Consider the following 15920-nt stretch of genomic DNA (forward strand, 5'->3'; position numbering starts at 1 on the left):
GTAGTACTTGAGCACCACATTTAGGCCGTAAAGGTAAATACATTTTTGCAAGTAGTACAGGGCATAATTCGTCATCGTCCTGAGCCTTCAAAGTCACCCAGCGTCCCCGACCCAGCTGGTCGGTCTTGGAGCGGGGTAACCTACACATGACGACACCTTCCTTGAGCACCAGGTCCCTGAAAAGCATGCCTGTATCAGTGGACCATTTATTAGCGGCCACCAGCTCGCCAACCCGAAAGGCCCCAAAAAATGCAAAGGAAAAGGCTGCACGGAAAAGGGACGCCTCAAACGCAGAATCAGTCACCACCGGCAGAATCGCCATGAGCTTGCGCAACAACTGCGTGTCAATAGGCCTGCGCATATCTGGCCTTAACCTTGCCCAACCCCTGAGCGCCTTGGATAAAGTAAACGACCTGGTGGGGTTCGTCCCCTGCTGCAACCGAGCATGGAACGAAATCCCCGCCAAAGCCGCGGACATGGATGCCTTGGACCTACCACTCTGGTAACACTCCCAAACAAAGGCCAACAAAACATCCTCCTCCGTCTTACCCCCGGCCCCACACCTAAGCTGGTGCGCCTGCCACTCACGCCAAGCCGCAGCATATGCCCGACGGGTCGAAGGAGCCAAGGAATTCAGCGCCAAGCCGACTACGCCAGTTCTATAATCTGCCAAACAGAAGTTGGACATGTCAAGCCTAGGGCCTCCGCCCCAGGGGCCAACCTGCGAAACCTGGCAAAGTCGAAACGCGACAGCGCATCAGCGATGCCGTTCTCAACCCCAGGCACGTGCTTCGCCGTGAAATTGATGTTAAAACGTAGACATTGTAACACCAAAAATCTCAACAGCCGCAAAGCCTGTGGCGACGATGCATGTTGATTGTTTACTGCCTGCACCCCCCCCAAATTGTCGCACCAAAAGACGATCGTCCGGTTCGCCAACTTGGAGGCCCACAACTCCACCACCACAATTATTGGAAACAGCTCCAATAAAAGTACATTAGCGGTAAAACCACGAAATACCCAAGACCGGGGCCAAGCCGAAACACACCACTCGCCTTGGAAAAAAGCACCAAAACCCGTAGAACCTGCAGCATCTGTGAACAGCTCCAGGGAAGAATTAGCGACGGGCCGGAGGGGCCACAACAATTCTGAATTAATGGTAACCAAAAAGGTCGACCAAGTTCTAAGGTCGTCCTTAATCTCACGAGACAGACGAATGGTGTGATGCGGCCCAGTCACTCCAGCCGCGGCCCTCTTGAGCTTACGGCAAAAAACCCTCCCCATAGAAATGACCCTGCAAGCCAAATGAAAGGAGCCTAAAAGAGACTGCTCCTGACGAAGTCTGACTCTCCACTTACTCAAGCAGTCCTCGATCTGTTCCAAAAGTTTCCTGACCTTGTCCGCAGGAATGCGACAACAACCCGCGCTAGTGTCAACCTCGATGCCTAGATAAGAAAGGCAACACGTGGGTCCCTCCGTCTTATCGTGGGCAACAGGCACTCCCAGAACCCTGAACAAGGCGACCGCCGAAAAAAGGAGCTCCTGGCAAATGCTGCTGTCTCTTGGGCCTACAAAAAGAAAGTTATCGAGATAGTGGGTGATCCCAACGTGCCCAGTTCCCGCAGAAATGCACCAATGCAGGAACGAGCTAAATTTCTCGAAATAGGCGCAAGAGACAGAGCAACCCATCGGCAAACATTTGTCCAAACCGCCTAACCGAAAAACCCATGAACCTGAAAGAGTCGGGGTGAAGGGGAAGAAAAGCGGACTCAACATCTAACTTGGCCAACAGTGCTGCGGGCCCAAAACCCTGAATCAACTCAAGTGCCTCATCAAACAACTGATACCTGACTGTGCAAAACTCCTCAGGAATGGCGTCGTTAATGGAGCTCCCATGTGGGTAGGACATATGCTGGATCAAGCGGAATTTGCCCGGTGCCTTTTCGGGAACTACCCCCAAGGGGGATATGCATAACCCGGGCAAAGGCTCACATGTGAAAGGGCCGCACATGCGACCTAACTTCACCTCCGCCTCCACCTTCTGCCTGACCACATGGTGAAACTCCCTTGCCGACTTCAAATTCCTGCGAGACACAACAGAAACTGATTCCGAAATGGGCAAACGAAAACCGCAACTAAACCCGGCTAACAAAAACTCAGCATCCGCCGTCTTGGGGTAACGGTGCAACCATTTAGCCAACTCCGGTACAACTATGGGTGAGGGTGCCTTACTTCGCACTGCCGCCGGCAGCATCCTGGTCGGCCTGCTTAACCCCGCCTCCGGACTTACAATCCTTGGCAGGGTGATTGGCTCCATAGATGCGGCAGGAGTGACGAAAACGACAGGCCGCACCCCTAGTGCATTTAGAGTCGTTAAACGCGAAACACTTGCCCTTCGCTGCCGTCTTACCCCCCGAAAACTTCCTTTTGGTCTGCCCCTCAACCGTACTACCTCCTTGGTTGGAAACCTACATCCAAACCTCGACATCCTTAAAACCCAAAGGTAACGTCGGATTGCCATCCTGATTTTTACGTAATTTTTCATCATAATCACTCCAGACAGAACCTTTGTACTTTAAGAACATCTCGTTAATCAAAAACCTGTATTTCACCACATTCAGATGTTCGTCGGGGCGAGTTTTCAGGTAAACAGCAGAAAAGACTAAGAAACCTCTCAACCAGTGATGAAAACTCCGGAAAGCATTTTCCCCGACACCCCCCGCCTTCTTAGCCTTTTCGAAGTCCTTCCTCATGTCGTCCGTGAGGGATTAACCCAAATGGTACGACAAATTTCCCTTTAACTATTTTCTCCTTCATCCTCTTCCGTAAGCCCCGAGTAACAGCAGTGTTGGCGCAGCGCACCATCTCCGACGAGCCGCCGCCTTTTTCGGCACCTTATCCTTGCCCACCACCTTGGCGACCTCGCGCGCCACTAATTTTGCAAGCTTGCGTGGGGCGTTTGAGCGAATCAGACCCCTCGCTGCTACCAGAGGATTCAGATGATGACACAACAGATGAATCAGCCGTAACATCATGCTCACCAGAACCTGAAGGGGCAGGGTTGTCGGCCATCTCAGCTGCCTGCGAGAGACCAGGAAACGAAGTACTGGCACCTGCCGGAGATGGGTCCGCGTCCCCGCGCCTCCCGGATCCGTCCTGCATCGGAGCAGCCTGAGGGGCCGAAGGGCTGTCTGCGCTAACCCCGGGAACAGAAACAAGAGGTATTAAGTTGCCAGGAACGTCAGCCAAACCAACCAATGGACCAGGGAGGGGGCGCTGCGCTTCCCCGCCTGGGGCCCCTAAAGGTAACGGTGTACCCGACATGGACGGTACCGCCTGAACTGGCGTCGCATGGGATGGGGGAAGGTACGGAGGCATGGTACCTGCCTGGCTAACGCTGGGAAAGCGACCATTTAGTGACCCAAAACCGCCCTGACAAGGATACCCGTAGGGCCCCTGCTGCGCCGGGGGATAAGGCGGTTGATAGTACGGAAACTGATGGAAGGGTGGCGCCGGAAGGGAAGTGGACTGGAACCCTCCCCCGAAAGAAGAAACATTAGGGGGGTGGCCGAAAGCTTGCCCCATCCCAGAGGACCAGACTGACTGGACCACCTGTGGGGTGGAAACTAGTGGGGGAAAACTTTGAGAAACTGCTGGGGCAAACGGAAATTGCAAATAAGGTAGGCCCATACCGTTGGGGGAGGAGAATGCCGGCAAGCCAAGGGTGCCTGTAGTAAAACTATACCCTGCCACGGACCTGAAAGCTGTAAAGGACGCAGGTTGGCCTGGAAAAGACACCGAGGCTGCTGCGGAGCCTTGTACAGAAAAGGCCCGCAGTACATCCAAGTGTCCAGCAGATGGCTGCCCCTCCCCACTCAGCATAGCACTAGCAGCCTGCTGAGGTTCATGGGAGCTGCAGCCAGGCACTAAAATGGCCGCAGTGGGGGGAGCCTGCCCTTGGAGCACAGTACTCCCCCCAGCTAGATTATTCAAATGCCCGCTGACACCCCCGGCCACCGGGGCCCTGTGATGCCCACCAGAAGCCAGGGGTGCATCAGGGGCCACAAAAGCACCGGGCGCGGGACCCGCGGGGGGCCCGCTATGCCCCGGGGTAGCCGCGCCCGCACCCACCCTTATAATTGAAACCAGCGCGGCCGGGGGTGCCAAATCCCCGCCGCACATGCAGCCCGCAGCAGCACCGGTGACCGCCGTCCCATACCCGTTGTTCGCGGGAGAGACGCGGCCAGCCGGTGCTGCAGGCACAGGTATACTCGCGGCCAGGGGTGCCGAATCCCCGCCGCGACGCATCAACCCCCCAGCGCCAGCGGGCGCCGCGCCAGACCCGCTGACCGCGGGACGCACGGAGCCGCAGGGCGCTGCAGTCTGCATGGAGACGGGAGGCGCTGACGGATCATGCGCCGTCGCGTCTCCTGCTCCGGAGAGAGCGGGCCTGGCAGGGAGGGCAGCAGGGCGGCGGAGGCGCACAGCCCCTGGCGGGGGAGCCGAGTCCGCCAGCCGCTCGGGACGGGGAGCAGAGCGCTTGGGCCTGGGCATGCTGCAGGGGACACACTAGCTGGGCACTTTGAAATGGAAGGGGGGGGGGGGGCAAGAGAAGGCAGCAGGGGGGGCAACAAATAATTTTAAACTGTACAAAACTATAAAACGACAAAAGGAAAGTAGATAGGAAAGGGATAGATAAAGAAATAGGGAATAAAGAATACTGAAAAGGAGGGAATAGAGAACAAATCAGAGAAAGAAATCTCAAGGGGAGGAGTGAGAGAGACAACAATAACACAGCCTGCACTTATCCTTCCAGCCGACAAGAGGGAGCAACTCTGGAAGTTTCTACCTTTAATGCACTAAACACCTCCCCTACACTCACCGATAGGCTGGCCCTAACCAATTACCACTCACTCAAAACTCTGATCTGCCTAGCAACAATTGACCTCTTCAACCAATCACAAAATTGCAAGACTCTTATATAGATATCGTGCCCAGCCAGGCACTCTCCTTATCTAAATAAGGTTTCTCACGGCCACTTATAGTATATGGAACCACTTGTAAAACACAATACACAAACAAATCCCGCAAAATATCAGTGCCTTTTCTTCAACAAGTAGATCTTACTAACTTTGGGGATCATTTACATTTGGATGTAAGTCATTTTCATGACGCGCCTCTCAGATGTAGCAGTACACGTCCGCACTGATAGGTGTTACTTTCACAATCTCCCTGAAATGCTTTTTCAAAAGTAGGCAAGTATGCCGTGGGTGGGACAGCAGGACAGACCCAGAAAAACAGGACTGCCCTGTGAAAATAGGGACAGTTGGGAGGTATGCATACACACTGATCGCTTTGCCCCCCTGCCCAGCGATGTCAGCGGGGGTGAACGGTTTTCCATAGCAGGACGCTATGGAAAGCCGTTCACCCCGCCGTTCATCTACTGGTAATACCAGCAGATGAACGGATGAAGCGGGAGTGCGCATCAGTGCTCTTCGCTCATCGCCGGGGCATACACACTGGGTGGTTTTGAGCTGAAAGCAGCTCAAAACACCAAAAGTGAGCTGGTTTCAGCTCAAAATCGCCCAGTGTGTATGGGCCTTTAGTGCAAATGAACACTAATCTGCAAAGAAACTGGAGTATAATTGCTTCTAATGCTAGTTTGCTTAGCTTCCAGGGTGACCCCTACATTGAGTATTTGGATATTTTTATTTTTTTTGTTAGTTTGCACTGTGGGCATCTATGTTTGCAAATTTGCTTTTGCTAATACATTTGCATTCAACCTTGAGCTAGGCCCAAAATATATAATTAAGTACTAGATATGGTTCTAGATATGGGACCTCAGCAGGGTTATAGGGGCAGATGTACTAAGCCTTTTTCAAATGCAGCCTGTAACATGGTAGTTAGGAGTTTACTGGCTGGAACTTTATTACTCTCCAAGCCTTAGTACATCTCCCCATAGTCTTCAACTAAGATAAAATATTTAACTACTTAAACTTTATTTTAAGTAGTCGCTTAGGAAGAAAGCACAATTTGTACTGGACAGATTCAGAGTTGAACACAATGGGGTAAATTTACTAAGGTGGGAGATTTTTAGAACTGGCGATGTTGCCCATGCCAACCAATCAGATTCTACTTACCATTTATCTAGCTGCTTCTAGCAGATAATAGATATAATCTGATTGGTTGCTATGGGCAACATCACCAGTTCTAAAAATCTCCCGCCTTAGTAAATTTACCCCATTGTTGATGTTGTACACAGTGGAGCAGTTTTGCTACTGTGCATACATTTAAGTTGAACTGTGCATGTGAAGTGATGGTCTTGTGACATGTTGCAGTGAGGATTTAGTCACATGTGATTGAAAGGAAGGGTTTGTGGTTCGTAGTAGGTGACGGGGGAGTGGCAACTCAAAAGCAGGCATGTCACAACTGTTTTAGTGGTGTGTCACAGCTTGTGACTGCGATCCAATTCACGGGGGGTAATTCAGAGTTGATCGCAGCAGCAAATTTGTTATTAGTTGGGCAAAACCATAGGTGTTCGCAGGGGGGGTGCCTGGTGCGCACAGGCACCCCCTAATGTCTGGCACCCCGATCTCACATGCCTGATGCAATGATCGCCGAGCAGGCTGATTACTGTCCCCTCTGTGCTGCACCCTGTCAGGACTGCATTACTGACCAGACGCCTGGGTTAACCAAGAGTGCCACTGACACCAGCTTTCAAACTCCCGGCTCCACCTCCATGTACAAAAACAGCGTGATGTGATTACGTCATGCTGCTTGCATGCCCACCCGTCACACCCGCCACATACACACCTCTCTCCTTCTATGCTATGCCAACGCCAACCACTGATGAGGAGAGAAGCATGCAGCCAGCGTTCCTCTTAGGAAGACAAATTCAATACTGGCAGGCGGTCGGCAGCAGCATTGACATGTCATTCGTTTTTCCAGCAGTAACAGTACTAGTCTGCGACTGTCAAGTGTCAGTGAGTGACTGACTTGTAAGTATGCTGCAGCTTGCAGGGGAAAGACAGGGGGAGCCAGACCAGGCTGAGTAGGAGCAGTGTAACTGCAGTGAGTGCCATCAGGGGTGTTTGTTTGGTGCACACCACAACATCTGGCAATGTATCTGCTTTATTAGAATTGGTACAAAGGTGGATATTTTATATGCGTTGACCATCAATATATAGTGCTAGACACGCCCAAAAGGCAGTGCTAGACACACAGCTCCGACGGTGCACCCCCTAATAAAATGTGCTGCGCACGCCAGTGGGAAAAACCATGTGCACTGCAGGTGTGGCAGATATAACATTTGCAGAGAGAGTTAGATTTGGATGGGTTATTTTGTTTTTGTGCAGGGTAAATACTGGCTGCTTTATTTTTACACTGCAATTTAGATTTCAGTTTGAACACACCCCACCCAAATCTAACTCTCTCTGCACATGTCTCCCCCCCCCCCCGCAGTGCACATGGTTTTGCCCAACTGCTAACAAATTTGCTGCTGCGATCAACTATGAATTATCCCCTGTGAACAGGATCGCAGTCACAAGCTGTGACACACCTCCAAAACAGTTGTGACATACCTGCATTTGAGTTGCCACTCCCCCGTCAACTACCACGAAGCACAAACCCTTCTGAATTAGGCCCACAGTTTTAATGGCTCCATCTAGGTCTGTAATTAGCAATGTGCAACCAGTAACACCACACAGAGCGCAAGGGCTCTTTGGGTGGCACCGTCGCTGCCCTTCTGGCTAGCAGTATGCCTGGAATGGCACCCTGCAACCAGGATCGCTACTGCAGTCTGTGTCACTGAGGAGTTGTTCTTAGGATGCCATGGTCAGTGCTGCACTTGCTGGTGCTGCTGGCCCCACCAATTATATGCTCCGTAATGACGTCAAGCACGCAACATCATCACTCAGGGGGGCAGGGCAGGCTCCAGCATCTTACTTCCGACGGCCATGCTGCATGATACCTCCAGTAGGTGTCTTAATTCAAATCCAGGCAGCTGCAACATTTGCATATTTTTCCACAGCACGGATTCGCAGCTGCGGTGGCATTTGCATCCATTTCAGAATCAGGCCTAGAATCACTTCATGTACCTCACCTCTCCCTTAATCTTTTCTGCACTAGTTATGTCACATATACAATTCCTTTGTTCTGGTAGGGTCATATTTACTGCCACCATAAGCAAATGTAAATACAATATCCTAAATTATTAATTACCTGTCATACATTGTAAATTAATGCCATACTACCCAACACCTCTTAATCCTCAATGTGGCTGGTTTAGTGGAAAGTAGTGACTAATCAATCTGCAAAGCCAGAAAGAGGATGATGTACATTTTGGCCATTTTGTGGTGAACATAAACAAGCGCTATGTGTCATGTTTGTGATCAGTCTATATGGACAATACAGCAAAGTAAGCGGAAAAAAAGGTTGTTATGTACTAATTGTACCATATTTTAGTATAATAATGTTGCACATTTTGGCCTGTGTGGTGAACACAAACAAGCGCTATGTGTCATGTTTGTGATGTCTCTATGGACAATACAGCAAAGTAAGAGAAAAAAAGGTTGTTATGTACTTATTTTACCATATTTCAGTATAATAATAATAATAATAATAATAATAATAATATATATATTTTTTTTGTATAGGTAATGTCAATGGCATGACAAGCAGTGAACCACCTCCTGTTCCACCAGATTCTCCCCCTGCTAAGTCAGAATCATCACATGGGAGGCACCCAGGAGGCAGAGCAGCTACACCTCATCCTCAGCAACTGCCACTAAGAAAGACGTTCAGTGATCTTGGTCACATATTGCAATCACCAAACAGTATGGACAGTACAAGTGTAATGTATTCTAGCCCTCCATGTAATGGGGCCAAGGACGCTGCTGCTACCACCTGGCAGGGAAGTTCTTTCAACTATATGACCCCATCTAGCCCAGTAAAAAACCAGCAGGCCCATGCCAGTGAACATACAAAAGGTTCCACCTTGACCATGGCATTCCCTGGAGTTTGTAAAGGTGGAGGCTCTTTGAAAATAGCAAAAGACAATATGGCGAGGAGCAATGGAGGGAACGCCTGTTCTAGTGCAACACTCCCACCATCACATGTTGAACATTCAAAGGGAGAGAAGTCTAAAACTGTTTTCTGCCCTAGTCAACCTGGATCAAGTCACACAAGTAGCTCATCAACCTTACCAACACCTTCCAGTGAGTGCACATTCCGAGAAAGATCACTTTCAATGCCAACGGATTCTGGTTCCATGTCCTCAGTGGACATCACCTACACAGAGAACAGAAGAGGAAGTGGGGATTATGCCCTAAACTATCCCAGTGGGAGTTCTGAGGAAAGCACAAGCACAGAAAATGTTTCTGCTGGAGCTGATCAAGAAAATCAGGAGAGGAGGAGATCACGAAGCATTTCCTTGAGAAAGCCAAAGAAAAAACCTTCTCCTCCTGCACGCAGTGTTTCCTTAATAAAAGACACATCTACTCAGAAACTGCAGCCGGTAGCCACCATGCCTAAGGATCAAAGGCCTAAAAGCCTCTGCATTGCATTTGATAGTCAAGGACATAGTTATATTCAAACATCAATGCAGGGTAACGCGACTATGCCAACATCAAAAAGCATGCTTTTTACTCAGAACTGGAATTTTAATGATTGCAAATCTAACAACTTGCACAGGACATTGTCTGGCTCCAGTACAGCAACAGGTACTACTGTGATAGAGTGCAAAAAGGTGCAGGGAAGCTCAGAGTCATTAACATCTCTGTCCAATTCAAGGGCCACAACTCCCTCCCAAGTTTCTATTGAGACAGATTCAAAGCTGTCATCACCTGGTAAACCTCAATGTTTGATGTCCCCATCTAGTGGCTACTCCAGCCAGTCTGAGACTCCAACTGCAATTCCATCCTCATTCATTTTAGGGCACTCTCCTTACCAGAGCAATAAGGTAAGGCCTATGGTGCCTGAAAGAAAATCGTCTCTTCCAGCTGTTTCACCAATTGATAGAAGTCCTAATATTTGTCAGTCTTTTGATTTACCACTAATCCCACCAGCTCATCTGGATCTTACTGGCATAAGAAAGTCTTCAAAGAATAAGATGAGGACTAGTAGGAACCATTTTGAGTCAACTTTCAGCACTAAAAGTCAGAGTCAGAAAACAAGTCCAGTGCAGCCCATAATGCCAATGGTCACTCAGTCAGACCTAAGGTCAATTCGTCTTAGATCTATTAGCAAGTCAGAGACAGAAGACAACTTGGATATTGTAGATCACATTGATGAATTGACAGATGAAGCTTTCCCATTGCCAGAAAAAAAGACAAAGCCACCAGTAGCAGAAAAACCCCCAATGTCTAGAAGACCAAACAGCCTTTCTTACAGATCTTCTGCAAACATGCCAGAGTCCCCTGTAGTGTCACCAACTTCACCTGGAAAATATTTTCGAGACCAAGTATCTCCTCAGGATGCCTACATGGTTATTGGGACTATCCGGCACAAGAAAACTTATGATAATGAAATTCGTGTGGAGACGCCACCGTCATTAGACTCATCTCCACCTTCAGAGAGTTACTTTCACACAGTGTCATCAGAGGTTCTAAGCTTCTCACAGAGCAGTGCTGATGAAGATGAGCCTTCCAGAGGAAAGCAATTTCCAGAAAAAATGATGCTTCAAAACTTGATGTATATAGATAAAAAGAGAGTAAAGGTCCCACCACCTATTCCAAAAAAGCCCAGTGTGTTGCATCTGCCAGTTGCCAGTCCACCACCACCAAGCCAAATGATGTCATCTTCATCTGAACAACGGTTATCCCCAATTGTCACTATGGGTTCTGGGGCCAGCTCATTTCCCGATATTATTGAGTTTCAGAAATATAGTGCTGAAGAATTCATTCATGCTGCCAAACCAGATCTTGTATCTGTTGATAACTTTCAAGGTAGGTGACATTTTGGACATTAAGCTATAAGTATGGGATCTATATTCAACCAAACTGTTATCCAGCAACTTCATGCAATAACTTAATAACTGCTGTTGTTTGGGGATAATGTATACAGCTGCGGAGAGCGGGCACGGGTCTTGGTGGGTATAGAGGGCTGAGAGGAGACTGCCCCCCCCCCCCCCCTCCCAATTGTAAAATGTGTAGTTTGAGGAAGACTAGATAATTTTGTAATAAGATTTTGTATATTTTTACAAACATATGCTTCTGTGGAGCAGCCCAGGGACTAAGTAAGTCAGGTATAGGAAAAGAGGTAGATCTGCAGATTGACAAGAGAGAGAAGCAATACATTTTAGGTAGCAAGACCCAGGGGAAATTCTGGAGGGTGCTAACAGGTAGAGCCAGGTGGCCCAGATTTGATGAGATGTATCACTTTTATTGTTAAGGTGAGTCAGTGGTGGCAAGGGAGTGCAGCACTCAGGGCCTGGTTCACGGGTGTGCGCTATTGCAGCCGCGACTGTGTCTCTTTGCATGGTGCAACTGCGGCACTATACTGCCACGGTGTGTATACAAACACCCACCATCGGTTGCACCATTGTTGTGTACAAAGACACACCATCGGTCGCACCATTGTGTACAAGACCCACCATTGGATGCACCATTGTTGTGTACAAAGATGCACTATATGGCTGTCAGTGCCAGTGCGCAGTTGCTGATAGTAACATAGCCACCCCACCCCCACCCCCCTGAAATGCCCATGGAAATTGCATGGATCTGCTTTCAGATACGATCTGCTTCTTTCTGCATTAACTATCCGGACGCATGCCCAATGAGGCTTGGACACATGTGCAGACTGGAAACATTGGCTGCTATTGTTTGCTGCCACAATAGCATCCACCTTTCAATGAAGGGTGAGCACACAGAGACAAGACACAATGAGCACTGGAACCAAGGCTAGTGCAGGGGCTGTACATGAGAACAGAGGGACCTACCTGCGAGCTTACATAATAAGAGAAGGCAGTTGGAGTTGCTATTTTAATGTACACAACATATGAATCACCTAGTCACTCTGAAACAATCAATGGTTGTTGATATGTGCATGCGGCCATGCGCAGGATCTATACTGCGCATGTGCAGACTTCCTTCTATGAGATCGCTCACAGTGTCCCCTAAGCTGTAGCATGATTGACATGCTATGATCATTTGGGGGCGGGGAGGGGGCAGCGACAGGGATGTTTTCCTAAAATGGAGACGTTGCCTCCGTTTTGTGGGAGTTCTGAGGCCAGTGTCTGGCCCCAGCAGTTGTGATGAGGTGGCCATTAACCTTAGGATTATATAGTAACTTTAGGATTATACAGATGGCCTATGCTGCGACCAATAGTTGCGATGGTGATTAGTGGTAGGGGCCCATGTTTAGGTGTGTGGCCAGAAAACCTAAAGGCTTGGCTACTGATAAGGGGTATATTTATTCTCTTCTATCCCCTCCTACTTTTCCCTGTCTGTTATTGTTTGTATTATATTGCTATATTTCATATCTTTGAAGCAAATGTATAATTTTAACTCTTTAGTGATTTATAATAATTTATCACTAATTGTGTACCTTTTAATAGCAAACCCGCAGAGGTTGCATCTAGACATATCTAGACATATATATCTTTAAATCATTAGGAATATTCTGTTCATGGAAGAATGCACGTCAGTCATATAGAATGTAAAACGTAAGAATGTATTTCAACAAACAATTGCTACTCATAGAATTCACTTTTATCATTAAACAGTATTGGTGAAATACAATGCAAGTCACCATATAATAGTTTCACAGATTCAAACTATATAAGAAAGAAACAGGATGAAAGAAGTGTGAGAGATGTATGAATGTATGTGTGTATATTTATTTATTACTGGGGAGATATCACTCAAAGCACTCGGATAAATCGCAGATTGCATAAAATGAAACCCTAGATTTATTGATAGATATAGGAAAAATATCTATCTGAAGAGATACCTAAGGGGATTGGTTTTGGTTTATGTATGTATGTGTGTGTGAGTGTATGTGGGGGAGGGGCAGCATGTGACTGCATGGTCCACAGACTGCATGGGACAGAAGCTAGACTCCATTTTGGAAAAACTCCCATGATTCCAAAGTCTGTAACACATGGTTCAAAAGGGAATGCCAGCAGCCATTTTAGGTTTGCAGGTTCAAACACATGGCATTCTTTGCTAGGCCATAAAGTCACATAGCAGAAACCATTTTATAAACTACATATCTCCGAGAGACTCCACTACATTCCAGAATGTATAATCTACAACGTAATACTTTAATATTTATGTGCTGATTTCACAATTCTAAGCCATCTAATTACATTTCACAATTCCAAGCCAACACAGTATCTCAATAACCAGAGCATATTGTGTGCTGGCTATGCTATATAATGTAGCCAGTAATTATATACCAATTCTGGTCAGTACCTTTGAGACAAACACATCCTCCTTTATGCTAACTTATTCCAGCCTTCCAAGACCAACATTGCATGCTGTCCATGTTATATGAGCTATCACAAGACCAGATCACCAAGTAACCACAAATAACAGCATGCCATTGCTACAAGCACATGACCACAGTAACAAAAGGAAGTATGTGTCGACTTCTATATTTCAGCAAGATACACTATATAAAACCACTACAATCTGTTATAAATCACCATACCAGGAATGCTATGCTACAGATTTTGTTCCAATTACCATTACAAATCACATAATTGCACAAGCACCATTAATCTTTAAGCCATATGTATTTCCAAATCAACTATTCTATGCCAAACGTTTCACAACTAACACAAACATACAGTATATTTAGCTATTCCATGCCATTTATCTATGAGATATAGAGAGTTTGATACTTAGCCATCCATGGGGAAAACCCTCCAAGCTTCCTGGGCATTTGGAGACCCATGCTTCTGAGTAGGGAGGCCAATCCCAGGCCGTTTTTTCAATCCCGGGATTCGGGATTGAAAAACGGTCAATCCCGGGATCCCGGGATTGCAGTAGGGACCAGTGAAGGTTGTAGGGAGCAGCGCTGGAGGGAGGGTGTAGGTAGCGGTGCCGGAGGGAGGGTGTAGGTAGCGGTGCAGGATGTAGGGAGGGGGTAGGTAGCGGTGCGGGAGGGTGGGTGTAGGTAGTGGTGCGGGAGGGAGGGTGTAGGTAGCACCGCGGGAGGGTTTGTAGTGTCGCAGGAGGGAGGGTGGGTGTAAGTAATAACACTATTAGGCAGGCGGCCGCGGCAGCCATGGACTTACTGAACGCGGCAGCATTTCAAATGAAGCGCCGGCCGCCAGCCAACCAGAGCTGGCGGACCGGCAGCCAATCAGGGAAGTGGCTGCAGCAGTAGCTCCTGATTGGCTGCCGCTGCTGTGGCAGCTTCCCTGGTTGGCTGCCGAGCAGCCAGCTCTGATTGGCTGGCGGCCAGCGCTACATTTGAAGTGCTGCCGCTTTCAGCTTGTCCATGGCTGCCGCGGCCGCCCGCCTAATAGTAAGTGTTATTACTTATACCCACCCTCCTGCACATGCGCACTGTAATCCCTTGAATCCCGGGATTGGAAGCTCCAATCCCGGGATTCAAATCCCGGCATTTTTGGGCCCAAATCCCGGGATCCCCCCGATCCCGGGATTGGCCACCCTACTTCTGAGAGAGTCTCTGTAGCTCTATGTGTGCCAGGGTGAGGGTCCGAAGAGAGAGTGTATCCTCCTTTCAAAGAGGTATATTATACCTGAGTTCTAGCTATGGGGGTGTTTGATCCACAGGAAGTGTGTGTCTTAACAGCATGTGGGCTAGCTGTATCAGTGAGCAGGCCATGTGAGCTTGGTTATTCAAATGCTAACTAGCCAACGCTACAGTGTAGAGATGTTAATTAGCTCCGGTTACAGATACCAACTTTACTAGTCTAATTCTCTGTATAATAGTAACACATAATATATGTCTCTAAAATGGATATAAGGAAATTACTCTGTAACATATCCCCCTGTTGACAGTGATTTGGCATTCGACAGATTAAACTGACATACAGTCAAAAACATTGTAGTGTAAGTGTGTGTTCTGTGTTAGTACAGGTGTCTAAAGAAAGAAAAGATTTAGTTTGGAAAAGATTACAACAAAGTAATTTCACAGTTCAAAGTGGGGGTTGATAAGAGGCATTTCTCCCCTGCACCGCCATAGGTAGATGGAAAAAAAACTTATTTTTTTAATTATGCATACTTACAATATGCAAGGACAAAAAAATCTGCCTATGTGGACAAGCCCTTTCCTACTATCCCTCAACAATGGAAACTAAAGGCCTAGTTGTTTCTTTGTGAAGTCTTCTTCGCATAGTGTGGTGAGGACTTCTGAGGGTGTCATCATCCCTTGGACCATCTGGTTCAGGTCATCTGTGTCCGGTACTTCTGGTCTGTGTCCTGTCCGAGCATCTAAGGGTCCATGCAGTCATCTTTGGATATATCGTCTGTCTACAGCTGGGCTCGTCTTTCTCATCTGTATCTACATAGGAAATAAAGAGGTATCAGTTTGGATGTCTCTTTCTACCTACCCATGGTGTCTTCTCTTCCATCCGATCCACTTGTAGCCTTTTGATATCCTTCTGTTGATTTGTTTCCCTGTAGATGCGAGAAACAGAAACTCTTCCAGAGCATTAGTTGTCCCTCCCCACCCTCTATGATACTTTATGATTTTGTATACTCCATTCTAAAATTTTTACAAATCACATTTGCGACTATTTGCGAGTGCTACAGATTGAACTTCACATTATTTTAGCCACTAGATGGCATCCAGATCCTAGGATGCCTTTGCTTTCCACATTTTCATAAAACATTTCTCCAAAAATGTCCTGATATTCAGGATTTTCACATATATTTATCCTGAACTAACCCGTTTACCACCCCCCTTTCTCCTGTCCAATAATCTGTATATTAATTGGGAAGGAGAAT

The 15920-nt window shown here is 47.7% G+C and overlaps 1 protein-coding gene across 4 annotated transcripts in view; it reads left to right on the forward strand.

Annotated features, from left to right (window-relative positions):
* Window positions 1-15920, forward strand: part of NHSL2 (NHS like 2) — a 738014-nt gene that overhangs the window by 531734 nt on the left and 190360 nt on the right. For all 4 annotated transcript variants that reach the window (XM_063937040.1, XM_063937037.1, XM_063937039.1 and 1 more), the window contains one exon: window positions 8655-10943. In XM_063937040.1, the coding sequence (XP_063793110.1) occupies window positions 8655-10943 (2289 nt within the window). The remainder of the gene's footprint in view (window positions 1-8654; window positions 10944-15920) is intronic.

The sequence above is a fragment of the Pseudophryne corroboree genome, chromosome 8 (genome assembly GCF_028390025.1).
Source record: "Pseudophryne corroboree isolate aPseCor3 chromosome 8, aPseCor3.hap2, whole genome shotgun sequence".
Taxonomy (NCBI): Eukaryota; Metazoa; Chordata; class Amphibia; order Anura; family Myobatrachidae; genus Pseudophryne; species Pseudophryne corroboree.